This window comes from Perca fluviatilis, chromosome 3 (genome assembly GCF_010015445.1).
Source record: "Perca fluviatilis chromosome 3, GENO_Pfluv_1.0, whole genome shotgun sequence".
NCBI classification, from domain to species: Eukaryota; Metazoa; Chordata; class Actinopteri; order Perciformes; family Percidae; genus Perca; species Perca fluviatilis.
Window position 1 is genome coordinate 15,540,160 of NC_053114.1, and position 18,188 is coordinate 15,558,347.

General features: G+C 39.7%; 1 protein-coding gene across 6 annotated transcripts in view; it reads right to left on the bottom strand.

Annotated features, from left to right (window-relative positions):
- csnk1g1 (casein kinase 1, gamma 1) overlaps positions 1-18,188 on the bottom strand; it is a 41,119-nt gene that overhangs the window by 3,186 nt on the left and 19,745 nt on the right. For 3 of the 6 annotated variants that reach the window (XM_039795397.1, XM_039795395.1, XM_039795396.1), the window contains 8 exons: positions 16,105-16,256; positions 10,546-10,780; positions 10,345-10,430; positions 9,827-9,911; positions 9,016-9,164; positions 8,792-8,899; positions 7,014-7,124; positions 2,861-2,967 (listed from right to left, as the gene is read on the bottom strand). In XM_039795397.1, the coding sequence (XP_039651331.1) occupies positions 2,861-2,967; positions 7,014-7,124; positions 8,792-8,899; positions 9,016-9,164; positions 9,827-9,911; positions 10,345-10,430; positions 10,546-10,780; positions 16,105-16,256 (1,033 nt within the window). Of the gene's footprint in view, positions 1-2,860; positions 2,968-7,013; positions 7,125-7,177; positions 7,655-8,791; positions 8,900-9,015; positions 9,165-9,826; positions 9,912-10,344; positions 10,431-10,545; positions 10,781-16,104; positions 16,257-18,188 lie in introns of those variants that run through there. The other 3 variants (XM_039795399.1, XM_039795398.1, XM_039795400.1) reach the window with 2 other exon arrangements.

Below are 18,188 nucleotides of genomic sequence, written 5' to 3' on the forward strand. Positions count from 1 at the left end.
ATGCTGCGCTACATTTGCAATAAGAACAATCTTTAAAAAAAAAAAAAAAAATCTTTTCTGCTTGCTGAATCAAATAAAAATCAATAGCTCATACGATTTAACTGTCTAGTTGCTAATGTTGCCGAATGTCAGACATCGAATGCCAAGAGCCCATTTAGTCCAGGAGCCCATTTAGGATGGAAGGTGGGTTAATTATTTCTTGCAGAATTCCTGGCTATGAGGATGTTACAGTATCAAAATATGCTGTATAATGTATGCTACATTTGCAATAAGAATGTGCATTAACAATCTTTTTTAAGAAATTGTTCTTTTCTGCTTCCTGAATCAAATAAAAAATTTAGTTGTCTAGCTTCTAATATTTCCTAACGTCAGACATCGAATGTCCGTCTCCATCTTGATAAAGGTTGTTGGACAATGATGGAAATAAGTGCAAGATAGAGTTGACCCAACTACATCACTACTATTCTGTAACAAGTCCATTCAAAGTTGTTAGTAACTACTTTATAACTACTGATTTACTAAATCTGGAAGCACCATTATAACTTAAAAATCTTAGCTAGTAAAGACTTCAAATCAGTTGCTAGGAAACCTATGTAGGGCTGTCCAATCAAAAGCAATCAACTAGGTAAACAGCAAGTAACTGTAGCATCACAACCACAAAAATAAAATGTTCAATTTCATTTCTATGATCACAAGCTGTTCACAAACAAATGAAAGTTTTAGGAGGTCAAGATAATATATATATATTTAGTAAACGGCTTTGATGAATACTTGATTCTGATTGGTTAATCACAAATACACTGTCTGTTATTTCTGTATAAGAGACCATTGCTAAGTATAGCAGACCGTTGCCATGGATTGAGTTTTGATCACCGATAATAAAATCGGTTTACAATTTGTGTTATGGTTTGACAATCAGAGGCCAATTTCAGTCTATGATTGATAACAGTAATAGACCGATTTTTTCATTGGCTAAGGCTGATGAAAAATAAATAAATAAATAAAAACGGTATCGGCACTAAAAAAAAAATCCATATCGGTCCATCCCTAATTAATGATTAAAAAGGATGAAAGAGCATTAATTCACCACGGGAACCTGATATTCCCTAAAGAATTGCATCAGACGCATGATTTGCATTCATTACTTCATGTCTTTGTATCAAACATCAACTTGTCTGACGAGGTATGAAAGAGAATGGCAGTAAACACACAATCAGCGCATCAATTGTGTGAATGGAGACAACAGGAGGAAGGCCTGTCATCTGGGCAGAAATAGAAAGGAGAGCAGATTAAAGTGAACCTCTGGGAGATCAATCATTTTTTTTGGAGAGGGTGGGACTGAAGCTAAATACATGAATAGATTTTTTTGTATGTCAACATATACAAGATGTATTTGGATATATTGTGCAATAAACATAACCATTTATTACAATGCTACAGTGTGAAATCTGACATCTACTTTCAGAGGAAAAACGGATCCATCTCCAATCTCCAAATTAAACGCACAGTTGCACAAACATATTTGGTAGAACCAATACAAATTCCAGTGTTTTAATTGTTTGTGTACAAATGTTTGCATAATTTGACACCCAGTATTTACAGGGGGCAAAAGCCATTTATCTGCCTACCAGAACGCACACAACCCAAACTAGGCCCACTTTGATAATATTTTACATTCATACATTTTCGGCAGAGTATTTCAACCATAATCATACATGTTTCCACCGCAGCCTCACAACAGGGAATAACTGTGCTGACCTGCACTATTGAGGTCCTGCTTGGTAACTGAGCAGACTGGGACCAGATCAAGGGGGGTCTCCTCCCTCAATTAAAGCCGAGTCTTGGAATACAATCATTGGCTTAACATGAGTATGATCGTGCTGGCGACTAGAGACAGAGCGCCATTTTAAAGTGTCTTGGCATGTGTAGTTCTCAGTCCTCTCACGTTTGTACTTTTATCAAACAAAATCGGCCTCACTCTTCTTCACACCTGTAATATCCCACAGCCTCTATTTTCAACTGCTAGGCACTTATTTTCTCCATTAATATAGATTTTTTTCTCGCAGCGAGTTGTGCCTCCGAAGAGCTCTTCTCAGCTCTTTTCAGTCAGCTGAACCTCGGGACATTCAGTTTTAGTACAGCAGGTGGCCAGCCATGGCATCATTCCAGCTGCTGGTGCTGAAGACTAACACCAGTAGCTGTTTAGCTGGTGCTACCAGCGCTAAGATAAAGTGAATGAAACCAATGCGGATGCCCGGGGTTTTCATGTGGGTTTTTTTTCCCACCGATGTTTGCCTCTCAGGGAGAGACTGATACGATGAAATAATGTGCATAATTTTGTACATTTGACTAAGTTACCATGTGGAAAATCTGGTGTGATCTCAACTGGCTGCTACCACGATACACTGACAGAATCTGCTTTGCAATGATCATTACTGGTACTGTTAAAGACATGATGATCAGGTTGATCAACAGTGGCGTATTTCTTTAAGATGGTCAGGCTGCTACAAGATAAAATAACATCCTCAGTTGCTGCCAGTGTGGCCTGTGTTTGGGGTCGACTGCTCAGGCAGGCTACATGTAGGAGAAGCTGAATTAACTCCGACTGAGAAGTTAGTATATATGGGCTTTCTTTCTTCAAGTTGGAATTGAGGGAACAGCATAAAAATCAAAAACCCTCACAGTCAGACAGAAGATAAGAGGGGCAGTAGTAGGATGACAGCTGAGGGATGTCACAATTCAACAGCATAGCAAAAAGTGGCGTAAGAGAGAGACAGAGAGAGGTAGAAAGGAAGAGCGGGAAGGAGAGAAAGCAACAAATGGACATGGAGGAGAGGTGTAGCAGGTGTAGGACACATACTTGGCCTCGTCGACCACTTCCACCTCTGCCTGAGGTGTAATGGGCTGTGTGGAATGGACGGCCAGTGGATCGTCTGCATTCAGCTCCCCGTTGGTCGAGCTGACCACCTGTGGCGCAGACAGGGGTGTTAACTTCAAAAACAGTTAAGACATTGGGAAGAATCAAAGTGAAAAACTCTTCCGGCTGGGGAGTTTCTCTGGTTAAAAACTAATGCATGAATTATGCTTTACCAATTCACTTTACTTGTATTGTCTTCTCTAATGGAATACAGCAGCAAAGAAGAACACCACATCAAAAAAGCACATTGTGTTGTATTAACTGCTCTTTCTTGCTTCCATTTTGTATCCATAGCCACTCTGATTGTCCGTGTGTCCCCCTTATTTAAAGCAAACTTCGAAAACTTTAAAGTTAGTCCCAATGGGCAACAAGAGATGGGTAGAGGACCATAACAATTATGCAGTGGGATATCAGTAAATTGTAAAATCTTCATATTCGCGCACCCAGCTCTTCAAATTCTTGCCAATGACAATAGGCGACAATAAATTTCAACAAATCTAATTTATTTACGTGAACTTCAAGCTCATTTCTGTTTAAAAGGTTGTAATAATCAAAGCTTTCATTTACAGTATGTTTAAAACATTGTACTTTTATATCTGCAGGGAGCAAATAGGACTGCTTGTCTATATGAATCTAAATTATTTTAATGGTTTCTGAAATTTACTTTCCAGTACAACAGCGTATTAGGGCAATTGGAGGAAAAAAAAAATTATAATTATGGAGCCGGGGGAAGGGGGTTATATTTCGAGAAGATGTAACCAGGGACATCCTTATCTGTCCATTGCGTTGTAGTTCCGGACACTGGGTCAGGAATGTGGGGGGGGTCCACCCACTTTCAGGTGTTATGGTATGGTAACTATTAACCAGCAGCAGAGCCAGATCAGGCATGGGGAGTGTGCCAAAAACACATCTGGTCATTTTGTCACCAGGCTTCCTTGGTGCACGAGTGGAACACTTGGGCACAGGGTGGGATCAGAAAAAGGGGCATAGGTGGGTGCATTAGAGGCTGTGGCGATCATGGCTTATCACATTCACCAAAGGAGCTCTCCCCGTCATGACGCACTGACAGTTTGGGAATCCTTTAGATTGTTTTCCAGGGAGGAAAAGTTATTGTCTGGGACTTGGGACGGATCCCGTATCGTGTTGCAGAGGAAACAGATACCTGCTGCCTTCACATGGCTGTAGAGACAAGGAAAGGAATAACAGTAATAATGGCACCACAGAACGCCAGTGTTGATATTTACAGTACAGGCCAAAAGTTTGGACACACCTTCTCATTCAATGTGTTTCTATGACTATTTACATTGTAGATTCTCACTGAAGGCATCACAACTATGAATTAACACATATGGAATTATGTACTTAACAAAAAAAGTGTGAAAAAACTGAAAACATGTCTTATATTTTAGATTCCTCAAAGTAGCCACCCTTTGCTTTTTTTGATAACTCTGCAAACCCTTGGTGTTCTCTCAATGAGCTTCATGAGGTAGTCACCTGAAATGGTTTTCATTTCACAGGTGTGCTTTGTCAGGGTTAATTAGTGGAATTTTGTCCCTTATTAATAAAAAAAGCAAAGGGTGGCTACTTTGAAGAATCTAAAATATAAGACATGTTTTCAGTTATTTCACACTTTTTTGTTAAGTACATAATTCCATATGTGTTCATTCATAGTTTTGATGCCTTCAGTGAGAATCTACAATGTAAATAGTCATGAAAATAAAAAGGAAACGCATTGAATGAGAAGGTGTGTCCAAACTTTTGGCCTGTACTGTACATGTTAAAAAAAGAACCCTTTCAAGCGCCTGCAAGGTAGCAAAACCTACCCAAAACAGCCAAATTCACAGCAATGTCTCAGAACAAGTCAGAATGCTTATGATAATATGGTGATTCTGGGCTAAAATCACTAGTATTTATTGCAATAAATTATGACAAGGTCATCAACTGCAGGCATAGTACATGGTAAGCCCCGGCATCTGCAGTGATCCTGAAGCAATGTGGTTCTTTGAAAAGAAAAATGTTTTTCTCTCTCGTAAATGTATTACTTTAATCACGGAATATTACCCCCCTACCCCAGCTCCCCAATAAAAACAGTTTTCCCTACAATGGCCCTAATACGCCATCGTACTCCAGCCCGTTTGCCAGTATGTAAGAAAACTTTGTAAAAATATAAACTTATAAACACTTTATTAAAATCAAATCAACATACCGTAGATGAAAACACACCAAACAAACAAACTGCCACTGACTGTACAAAGGAAAGCTATTGATCGCATATACCTGTAGAAGAAATTGCATTATAATTATTGTATAAATGTGTTTTCTATGCATAGATGTATACAGTGTATGCATTTGTTAATCTCAGCAATCCTAACACCATTCAATTCCATTCATGATGCAACACTGTTGATAAATCTCCTGGAGATAAAGTTGCTAGTCGCAACATTTAAACATGCGATTGTTGAAAGGACTTGTTTATTTTCATTATTGCATCTACCATAACCCATTCAACTTTGCACAGATATATCAGAACTCCGTTTTGGAGGAGACGAGGTGCAAGATGACCGTTAGGTGTCTGCTGGAGGTGCTGGAGCTACTACAAGCGGGCTATTCTGTGTTCTTACCGTCTGTGTGAGCCATTAAACGTCCTGTAGATCACCACTGTCTGTGGCTTTGACTCTGTGCCATTTTATGACACAGAGTTTATATAAAAAAAATAAGATACATTTTGGTATGAAGTGATGTGAATTAAAATGACATTTGTTTTCTTTGGACTTCCACAGAATTTTGTTTAGGATGCCTTCTTCATCATCTGCTATTTTTCTAGCAAGATATTCTGAATCACCCCACACATTAAAGAATTTCTGGGGAAACTGATTGTGTAACAGCAACTGTGTTGGCATGAATATCCATGAATGGTCAATATTCTTCCTACTGTATACAGAAACTTAACTATTTTAACTATCTTTATATAACCATATAAAATAACAGAGTCTAACCTATAGGTAATGGGGTTTCGTAAGCCAACGGTGTAACAACTAAGCTTGCTAGCATTAACTCTGCTACCTCTGTTGATCTTGCGGCCATCATCTTGCACACTGATGCACTTCCTCTACCTTTCAAGACGGCACCCTGCACTTAAGAGTCCAATCAGTGCTAGAGAGACATGTTTCTGTCAGTGGGAAACAACCAGGAGACACGGTCCACGTATGAAGCAAACATACAATAGTTGTTACATGGGTACCTACTGATGTATGGCAATTTTCAAGTCTCCACACCGTTTCAACATGAATAGCAGTGAATGGCATTTAGTAGAATAGCCAGAGATCTAGGAAAGCCTACACTGTACACGCCTACGCAAACAGAGCTTGTTACAGACAGGGACAATCTTGGGTAATACAGAGTGGTCAAAATTACACCAGGTTGTACCTTTAGGCATAATGGCCCTTTATGACTAAAGAGCATGCATTTAGCCGGCTAAGCCAGGTCAACCCTGCCATGCAAGAGGCTTCTTGATCTTGCAAGGAATGTCCAAGCGCCATGAGGAGTTGTAGGAGCTAAGATCAAAATGCAACAGCCAGGGCTGCTGTTTATAAAGCTAAATCATATTTTCACCATCTGGGGTGGGTGGCACCAGATGACATGCATATGGTGGTGCAGAAAAATAACAATTCCCAGCCAGGGGTAAAAGGGGTGGGGGAGGTATATGGTTGTAGATCTGTCTCACACACACAATGCTAAAATACAAAATAAATGTGTCCTGGTTATAAGTCTGGGATCTACTATTGTGCATTTACTTTACTAATCAGAAATATATAACATTCTGGAAATAATCTTTTCGGATCAATTATGAGCTGTAATTTCATTAGAGATGAATAACAATAAAAGATGTTTAGGGCGACAGAATTACCATTTGAAAATGCCAAACCTTTCTGAATAAACGGGTTAAAATATATTAATGACGCACCCGAGTATCGTTAGTTGTTTGTTTTTTTTTACTTAAAGTATTAGTTATTATTCTGGATTAGATCCTATGAGACAGATCTGACTCCATAGAGATTGGGTGGGGGTTGTGGTTGTCCAGGTGAGGGGTGTATACCTGCACTGAGCCCCCGTGCCTATCCGCTGCCAGGTGGGAGGTCAGATAGGAGGAGTTTGCTTGGCGTGTGGGCTGCACCTCCCATGCTCCTCGTCGATCTGAGACCGCTGTCTGCTCAGGAGTCAGGGGCGTCGGTGATGGGAGGGGAAGTGGGATTGGGGAGGGGTGCGATGGGAGAGGGGGGGGTGGGGGTGGTGATGGAATAATTGTGTTAGGAAAGATGGATATTTGGGTGTGCGAGGCCAGGTACCATGCAAAGCAGCATGAGAAATGGAGAAGAAAAAAAAAACTTAACAAAATAAAAGAGTGAATCAAAATCAAAACAAGGCTTCAGCCAAAGAACTGAACAAGAAACTAATGAGCCTGAAGCCAAATGGAGGTACGCTCTTACATCTCAAATTTTGGGCTTTATTTACATTTAAAGCTATAGTGCGTAGTTTCTGTCTCACCTATGAGGAGTTCTAAGTAATGACAACAAAACTGTCCACGCATCCACATCTCAAGCCTTCATTGATCGTGCACCCCCCCCCCCCCCCCCGCAGTTGCTAGTAGCCAAGGAGGACATGGAGGATTAAAAAAAATTATCTTCACTCGAGTTTCTGCCTACGAAAGTCGCTGGACGACACCAGTTTCTGAACATGCTGGGAAAAACAGAGAGATTTGTAATTAGCTTTGTATCAACTCATTTGGCAATGGCTTGAATGTAACAGACGTTCATTAATATCAAAAAGTTACGCACTAAAGCTTTAAAATAGCACACAAATTAAACCTAAATAATTATTTTATATATATATATATATATATATATATATATATATATATAAAAATAAATAAATAAATAAGTCTTTAACCTTTTAAAAATACTTTAACAAAACAAGCCAATTGTTTGACGAGTCCTCTTTGTAACAGCAATTAACAATAGTGATCACAGCAGAAGTGTTTACACAAACACAATGTAGAGTACATTCAGCAGTGAACTCACTGAAAAAAGTAATTAAAATCCTTAAATGGCAGGTGTTTGAATGTTCTTATTCACCCAAACCCTATATGGAGCAAGACTTTGCACCATAGCTCTGAAACATGTGTAAGAGTGAACTGCAGTACCATGGAAATGCTGCCATTAATGAAACACCTGCACTGACAACCTGAGCTCATGTTCTCACCTGTTCCATCTGGTAAAGAAGTAAAATAATTCCTCCCTCACTATTTTATTTCAATGTATGTGAATTATTAAAAAGAATTATCTCAGATATCTTCATCTTTGTGGGCTGCTGTCAATCACAGGAATCCTTTTAAATTTCTGATCTAAAATACTTGATTGATTAGTTGGTTGACAATTGACCAAAACAAGAATATAGAAAGAATTGGGATTGATGGTTTAAAAACCATTAATCTGTTTTAACATCTATTTGACAAATGTGTAGGATGCTAACGCTTTCAGGACAACTTTGCATGCAGGGGGATGTGTGTACCTCATACATACATTTCAGGATCTATTGAAACCCTGGTGTTCACTGGGGGAAAAAAGAACACGAACACACACACACACGCACACACACACGCACACACACACACACACACACACACACACACACACACACACACACACACACACACACACACACACACACACACACACACACACACACCGCAACGAACACACAACGACGCAACGAACACACACACGCAACGAACGCATACGCCGCACGCACGCACGAACACACACACACACAAACGCATGAACACACACACACACAGACACACACAACCTGGTGTACCTGATTTCGAATTGGTTGGTGCTGTGAGGGCCGGTCTCTGTGAGGATGGCTCTCTCTCGTCACAGCAGATGCTCCAGAGTCTATATGGACAGACCCCACTGGTGTGGGCTGAGGTGAATAATCATCAGTTAAATGCTGTGCAATACAAGCAGCATACTAAAAAAAAAAAAAAATTGTTGACCGACTTAAAACACATCTGTCAGTAGTTTATGTGCATTACTTACTATCTGCCTGCCAACCCAGTCGTAAGTGTAGTCAAAGGTGTATCCTTTTCGCTCAAACAGTTCAGTGAACAGAGTTCGCAGATATTCATAGTCTGGCTTTTCAAAGAAGTCCAACCGTCTCACATATCGCAGGTAGGTGGCCATCTCCTCTGAATTAAACAAATATACATATAAAAAAAAAACTGGTTTAACTTTTAAAATGGGTACTATAATTCTAATTCTCAAAGTGCTCATATTATGCTCATTTTCAGGTTCATAATTGTATTTAGAGGTTTAATTTTCAGAAAACACCATATTTTTGTTGTACTGCACATTGCTGCAACTCCTCTTTTCACCCTGTGTGTTGAGCTCTCCGTTTTAGCTACAGAGTGAGGCATCGCATTTCTGTACCATCTTTGTTGGGAGTCGCACATGCGCAGTAAGTACTGCTAGCCAGTCAGTTGCAGAGCACGAGGGAGTGCCATGCTAGCAGCTAGGCGAGCATTATAACGTGTGTTACAAAGTGACGCACGTTTGTCACGGAAGTAAAGGCTGGACTACAATAGAGCGGTTTGGAACAGTTTGTGAACAGTGTTTTCTGTTGGAGATGGTAAGTCGCTTTGGGGTTGGACTTTGGGCTTTTTCACTTTGTATACACAAAAAAGATATATATAACACAATAAAGGGGAAAAGCCAAAAAGCATAATATGAGCACAAACATTTTATTTGAAGATTTTCACAAAGAAAGATCAAATCACAGCCAATCACTATGTGATCATTGTCAAGCTTTACAGCCTCATCCATAAATTCATTCCAGCCATAATCAGTTTACCTGGGAAGTTCTCACAGAGGACCTCGATGGGAGTGTTTCGTTTTGTGTCCCCAATCTTCTGGTATCGTTCTTTCAACGTATCGGCCTTCAGTAGAATGAAAACAGAAAGACATATGAATCCATTCTGAGCATTAATCATAATTATGTGAAAACTCTCTTAATACAGGCTGGTAAAAAACTAATCTTTAATTCTGACTATACAGCCGACTGGATTACACAAAGTGATAATGAGTTCTTCTCTTCCTAATTCTATTTGCTAGAGGTCTTTATTTTTACATTCTCTCACTTGTAATAATACTGAATTTGGACTTAAATACAAAACTGACTTTCAACACATTCTGAAATCGTTCATAAACAACTGCAAATAAAACAACAATACTGATCTGTATATCAGACCATGATGTCAGGGTTGCCATGAAATCATGTCAGCTCTCAGATGTGTTTTTTTTTCTTCATGATAAATGTTTTTCTACATAGAATAAAACTGATTTTGTAACACTTCCATGTACTTGGCATACCTTTAGTCCTTGCCACGGTAGACTCCCGCGAAGGAAATACATGAACATGTGGCCTAAGGCCTCCAGGTCATCTCGCCGGCTTTGCTCTATATCGATAGATTTGATAACATTTAACTGAGAAACTTCAAGAATAAAGCACCAAACCACATAAACATGTCAGAACACTACAGAACCAAAACAAAACTATGAACCTAATCTTACCTTTGCCTAAATGGGTATTGATGGACATATATCGGGCAGTGCCAGTCAAGCTCTTATGCTCCCTGTATGGAATGTGTTTTTTGGTCTCAGGGTCGATGTACTCTTTGGCCAGACCAAAGTCTATGATGTGGATGATGTGTTCCTTTTTATTTCCTTGCCGTCCGATGAGAAAGTTTTCAGGTTTTACATCTCTATAGATGAGGTTTTTAGAGTGCACATACTCCATTCGAGAAATCTGAGGAGAAAGAAAACAGCAGAGTCAGCAAACAGAAACGCTGACAACAATTTGAAATAATCAAAAAAAGCAGACCACACAGTCTGCAAAACAGGAATCAATGTATTAGAATCCAAAATACTTAAATTTTCAATGAATGTTGACTGCTGCATTATGTCAATGTTTTCAAGAGCTTTGTGATTTAGTATTTCATAAGGAACTGATGTCAGCATTATGTCATACTAAAAGGGGCACTCCATTGATATACCACATGTAAATCAGTTTACTAGTCAGGGGAGAGAGCTTTGTCAAGTCTGAGAAAATGACATAAGTGACATCACCTGAGTCATTCATTTCAGCTTAGAGACTACCAATGTATAACAGAAACCCTGCAGATGTTGTGGCCGGGTTGGCTCAGTGGGTAGAGCAGGCGCACATATACTTAGAGGTTTATGCCTTGATGCAGAGGTCCAGGGATCAAATCCGACCTGTGACGATTTTCTGCATGTCTTCCCCCCCTCTCTCCCCTTTCTCACCTAGCTGTCCTGTCAAATAAAGGTGGAAAACCCCCAAAATAATCTTTAAAAAAAAAAAAAAAACTGCAAATGTGCCGGCGACAGATATCTTAGGAACGCTTTGAGGAATTTCTTCCAATTTGGCACAAACGTCCACTTGGACTCAAGGATAAGCTAAGATTGTGGAGGTCAAAGGTCAAAGTCACTGCAATCCTGAGATATCCACCGTCGCAGGCTAATTTCCAATCTCAGAATTAAATCATGAAATCTTGCTAGAGTTGGGGGTGGGGAGGGGGAGGGGGGGCGCTCCCGTCGTGTAAATCGTTTGGTGTAAGGGGGTCATAAAACTCTGTCCCGTCTTGGCGTTCTGACAAAATCAAACGTGTTTGATATTATCCTAAGTTTTAAGTCTTGGTAGTGAAGTTAAATCATGTAAACATTGTCAACAACCAATTGATTGGAAAACCTTCGTCCATGCTTTTATGTTCAGTAAGCTTGACTACTATAACAGTGTCTTTTAGGTCTCCGTAGTAACCTATTACAGCTGCAGCTGATTCAGAACGCTGCTACTCGAGTCCTCACTAGGGTTGGGTACCCTTTGGATTTTTACGATTCCGATGCCGAACCGGTACTTTTAAAACGATTCCGATTCCTAAACAGATTCTTGAAAAACTGAAAAATGACATCAAAGAAAGGCTCTTTTATGGATTTTTTAAAAATTGAAAAAGGATTTAAATTTAACAATATATTAATGTTTTAAAGTACTTAAATATATAATAAGTCACCTAACACATAACTACAATAATTTAACAAATAACAGTTACACTAATAACAAGTAACAACAAAATAAATGTTGAGTTGGTATGCCAACCAGCTTCAAACTTTAGCAGTTCTTATGCAGAAAAATGACCATATTTGCCTTCTCTGGCAAGATATGACACCTCTCCTGACTTATGGCATGTCCTGCACAGGAGAAAACTCTCTCAGACGGTGTCCAAGAGGCATGTACACACCAGGCATGAAAACGGGTCAGGTGTGAAAAAGGTGAGAAGGATATTACCCCTCTACGGGGGTCCGGGGGAATGGTCCCCCGCAAGAAAATGTTTGATATTCCATATTTTAAAGCATCAATCTGATGCATTTTGAGATACACTTTTTGCCAACCAACAGTGTAATATTTAAATATGCACTCATTAAAGTTAATTTGACTGGCAAAACAGTTAAAGTCCTTCTGACATAAAAAAAAGTCATCATTTTTAAAAACTAAAACGTTTTGGATACATTTTGACTTCTTCCAACCATATGTTAAATAAAGAGTCAATGTGGATTTACATATTGCAATAATATAATACTACAATGAATCATTGTGAAAACTAAACTTTACTACTTTGGCCAGGTCACCATCAAAAAAGCTAGACGTCTAGACTCTGGGACAAGGCCGTTATGTTTAAATACCTGCCATGCTAATTCCAAACAGACAGCTTTGTCAAGGCAGTTTGGGCTTCAGATAGCTTTTCCACATCATGTTCCGCTATGAACGTGCACACACGTATTGTTTGTATCAAGGTCGGTCAGTAAAGGAACAGTCGCAGCGGTAGCGGTCGTTGCCGGTAACGTACTCGTATGACAGAGTGCACGGACCGAAGCTTTGTGACTAGCAAGCACTTTCTTACCGCTGCTGCCGTCCAGTGTCTTCCTTCAACATGAGCTGCAGAAGCAAGCACCCGGCTCCCTCAATTTGAGGCACCAAGTGCTAAACAGCTTCCCGTCTCCACCCTTTTCCTCTCGTCCTCTATTCATGCCCAGCGCCATTTGTTTTAACTACTTTCTCAACTAAAGCTGCCTGTATCTACATGCTCCAAGTTTGATAAACTTTGACTCAATTTATTTTAGCCACGTTACCACGGAGACCACAACGGCACCGCACTCTGACATTTCGGCAAAGACCCGCCCTACTTTGCATCTGATTGGCTAGAACTCATTTCATTGGTTGGTGGAACTCGTTTCATTGGTTGGTGGAAGTTCAATGATTGGTTAAACCCAGCGCATTAAAACAGATCCCATGAGGACTTTTTAATTTATTTATTTATTTATTTATTTTGGTTTCAAAATGGCGAATTTCGCCGAAAGGTGAGTGATTTTCATTTCTGACACACAAGTAGGAGTTTGAAAGGGCAGACAAGACCGTGTAGCCTGGTGGTGGGGGAGGCTGTCCCGCCTCCCCCACCACCAGGCTACACGGTCTTGTCCTGAACGAGCAAGTGTTATATGTCACGTGCAATGAATGGTTAATATGTTTTTACGTCCGTTTTGGTGAGCCCAGAGGGAAAATATGGCATTTAAAAAGTAGCCTACATTTACGATAGCTAGCTAATGGTATACTATAGAGAAAGTGTGATATTTTTACGTCCGTTTCGGAGCGTGTACAAAAAGCCATCTATCAGCAGTGATTGTAGTGCATGTCCGAAAATAGCACGATTCACACCGCGAGAAGGCACGTGCGCCACTCGGCGGAAAAGGGAGAAAGAAGAAAGAAAAAAAGAGAGAGAGTCTGCCGCTGTCCGGAGCGACAGAGGGAAACTATTCCAGTCGGAACTGAAATTTGTGTTCTAATCCGGTTTGAATGCTACCGTTTGCGTAGGAACCGGTTCCACTATGGAACCAGGTTTTGGTACCCAACCCTAGTCCTCATGAAGACCAAGAAAGTGGATCACATTACTCTAGTTCTAAGGTCTTCAAACTGGCTTTTTCGCTCTCAAAAATGTATTTAAAAATAATACTGTTGGTTTATAAAGCCCTGGTTTAGGGTCAAAAATAAATTTCTGATCTTCTGCTACATTATAAACCATCCAGACCTCTCAGGTCATCTAGGACAGGTCTGCTTTTGGTCCCCAGAGTCAGAACTAAAGCACCATTCAGTTTTTATGCACCATATATCTAGAACAAACTCCCAGAAAACTGCAGGTCAGTTGCAACTCTCACTTCTTTTAAATCAAGGCTGCTTTCTGTTTGAAGCTGCCTTTTATTAAATCAAGTTTTTGTTCATTTCTTACACTGCACTGTAACTTTTATTCTTGTATTCTATACCTTAGTCTTATTCGATTTTAGCTGGTTTTTATCTTCTATTCTCTTTAATGAATGTTATTAATTGCTCTTCAATGTTTTCTGCAAAGCATTTTTAATTTCCTTGTTGCTGAAATGTGCTCTATAAATAAAGTTGCCTTTCCTTACCCTGAAACACTTTTCTTTTTTCTACTTTTTGAGTTATTCCAGCTCTTATTGTGGTATCACTTAATTGTGCCAAAAAATAAAGAGGAAGAACTACGTGAATACAGAGAGATTGGCTGAGATGCATGCTTTAGCAACTCTCGGTTCTGCAACATCATGCTTATGTTGTGCCGTTTTTTAGGTTTCCTTAAGAATTTGCAGGGGCTATCTGCATTACAAGAGCACTGCAGATTTTGTGCTGACAAAATGAAATGCTAGAAATTTTGAGATGTCTGAGGCGCCTAAAAGACTGGGGAAAACACCCTCTGGGCCACTCTGACACAATGAGATTCAGTGATGGCTTTGCTCTTTTTGACAGCCTACATGACTCTGATCAATAGTATGCGTATACTGACAGATTGTTAATTTGCAGACTCTGCATTGGTAGTCGACCTGCTCCATGGACCTCTGTAAGCAGCATAAAAATAATGTTTATAATGTTGGGCTGAATGTACCCAAACACTGAAAAACAGCTATGCAGTTTATTGAATATAGTACATTCTTTTGTACTAGGCTTTGTGGGACATACTGTATGTTAAAGGTGCTTTATTTACATTTAAAGCTATAGTGCGTAGTTTCTGTCTCACCCATGAGGAGTTCTAAGTAAAAAACAATCTAAGTTAGCATCCCTACCGCAAAGTTGAAAATATTTCCACGAAAAACATTTGAGTTAAATTATGAATGGTTGTCAGAAGAGGAGGAATGGAAGGAAAGAAGCCTGGATTATTCAGTGCAAACCTCTAAGTGTGCTCATATGACTGCGGTAACCGCATCAGCCGACATCAGTTGACCTCTCGCTAGACAAATTAGAGAAGAGCTAAAATGAAGCTAACGTTAACACTTTAAGGCTAACAACAAGGGCTTTGAACGGCTTTCAGACTTGGCTCAAAAATATCTAAAATATATAAACATTCAGTCCATTAAGAAGGCTGAGATGAATACAGCCTGGAGAGCAGGAAACGTTACCGTCTGATCCAGCTGTTAACTTGTCCGAAAATCACAAATGCACATTTGGTCACAAATGCCACCAAAGCAACTGTTGTGTTGGGTTTCCTTTAATTAACCAATATCAACGCTGTTGTACTGAATATCGTCACAACTCTGATTATCTTCGGCACTCTGCCAAGTGCCTAGGACTCAACAACATAGTAAACAACAGCACTCCCTCTTGTGCGATACTGCTTAATAAAACGAAACACAACACAGGATCCATCTTGGGAGTGAAAGTTCATTCTTGTCCTTGAAAACAGTTTGCAAAAGCACCTTAACTCTAGGTCCACTTTTTTGCTCATTTGTCAACGGAGTAAAGTTTGAGTTGTAAACAAACTCCACCTGCTAAGAGACTGTACTTAGACGCTGCAGCAAAAACAAACTGGACAGGTAGACTATGTGTTTAAAAAGAAATGGTCAAAGGTTCTCCATCTGTTTCACATCAAAAGCCATCCAGTGATTCAGGGGGCAGAATTCTTTCAAAATCCTAGAAGGCTTTTATTCTCAAACATATGCACAAAGTGTTCAGTTTTATACTAACATTTCACCAGTCGGTCACCAGTTTGAACTCACCAGCTGAATAGCTATCATTAAGACCGTCTTCAGTGAAAAGGTCCGGTCACAAAGGTCAAAGAGGTCCTCTAGACTTGGGCCCAGCAGCTCCAGAACCATGGCATTGTATTTCCCACAGGGTCCAAAGTAAAATACCTGGGGCACACCTTCAGCTGAAACACAAGGAGAAAGAAATTAGATTTACAAGAGACACAAATCCCGACTCAGTGGACACACCTGTACAAATCCTTACATTTAGTAATCCAAAGTCTTTATTGTTTAACTAAGTGCATCCAAAATATGCAAGATCACTGTAAATACCTTAGATAGCAAAATGTTGGAGGAAAATAAACTACTATTAGCTAGTTGCTTTTCCTTCAACAGTAGTAGTAGTAGTAGTAGTAGATGAAAAAAGTAGAATATGCCTTCAATGTTTTCCAGTTATATGGACATTAAGACTATTAGGGAGGCAAAAGTGTTTATTATTCCTGTCTCCCTTGACTAATGATATTTCTAAGTCAGGTCAAAAGTGAACCATAACAGGCCTCAAACTGGTCTGGAGGAGGGGCATCACAAGGTTACTGAGAACAGAGAAAGCTGCTAGGTAAACATTTACCCTGATGTAAAATACAACAGTGCCCACAAATTACACGGTGTCACTCTACTGCAGGCTGAAAAGTAATCTTTTTACTGCCTCATATCGCATCCTCCCAACTGAATCATGTCCTCTTTGCTCTATTCACTCTAATTGCTCCAAAATCCTTTCCATCTGCCACCTTGGCTCTTATTTTACTTCTTGTCACTGTGCAGTTTAGTGTTGTGCGGTAAAGTCTATTGCAACAGTAATAATGGTAGGGCCAGTGCTCTGACCCTTAAACTCCTTGGTATGGGTTGTTTGTTATGCTGGCGATGTGGGAATTAAAGCCCCTCGTACTGTTAAACTTCTAGAAAAGTGTTTGAGCTTAAAGCCTAAAATTGTAACATGAAGTGATGGCAGGGTGTGAACCGTTTTAACGGTCCCTTTATTCCTGCAGTTTTTCATGAAATTAGACAGATGGCACACAAAGAGGATTTCTAAATGTATAACAAAAGCCTTATTATCCTGCACACACAGTATAACATTCTAATAAATCTAATCTAGTGTTTTTCAGGAAGTTTCACGCAAATACAACTAGTTCCTAGTTATTTATAATTATTTGTTATCTGTGATATCCGTATTCTTTTTTGTCTTCCTGACCAAATCCTGAACTTTAGTTTCAAAGAACAGAAAATCAGGTCAAACTGTTTATTGCCTTCAGGGGACGCATGATTCAAAGTTTGCCTTTGCTTAGTGCTAGTCAGAGTCCTATTCAAAAAAGGTCCCCTCATACTCAAGAAACTTCAAAGAAATGCTGGAGATTCAATCACACAGACCTTCATCAGACTGCTTCAGCTGTGTAAAATATTATAATTGCCTAGAACAGGGATCTTCAACAGGGGGTCCGGGACCCTCAGGGGGTCCTCAGAGGCAATGCAGGGCGGCCTCCAAATTATTGTCTTAACATGAATCAAACATATTAGCAAATATAAATCCCCACTGACGATAGGCTTACTGGCCTATAGGTAAGGTAGTCACTAAGATATCCATCCACAGATACAGTTAAGGATTTAATGTGCCACGTGTATGTTTAACATTAAAACAACAATTATTAGGCTATTTTAATAGCTTAGTATTCTATGCAAAAAAAAGGTCAAGGTCGCCCTACACGATATTGTTGGCCCAGTTTAATATGCAACTTAAGTTCTACAATATATGTAGTAGGGGCTCCCTGCTCCGGCTCTCTTTCAGTTAAGGGGCTTAAAAAACATTGAAGACCCTTGGCCTAGAAGTAAAAAAAAAAGAAAAAAGAAAGCTGTCCGTTCCTAAATCCCGTCCTTTAACACTGAGTACCTGCAGATTTTGAAATAAGAAAGACTCTTTGGGAGCATTACTGTATACATAGTAGCTTTGTTTCTCTTGTGTTCATACTTTGTGATATGTGTGTGTGTGTGTGTGTGTGTGTGTGTGTGTGTGTGTGTGTGTGTGTGTGTGTGTGTGTGTGTATGTATGTATCTGTTTGAGCTAG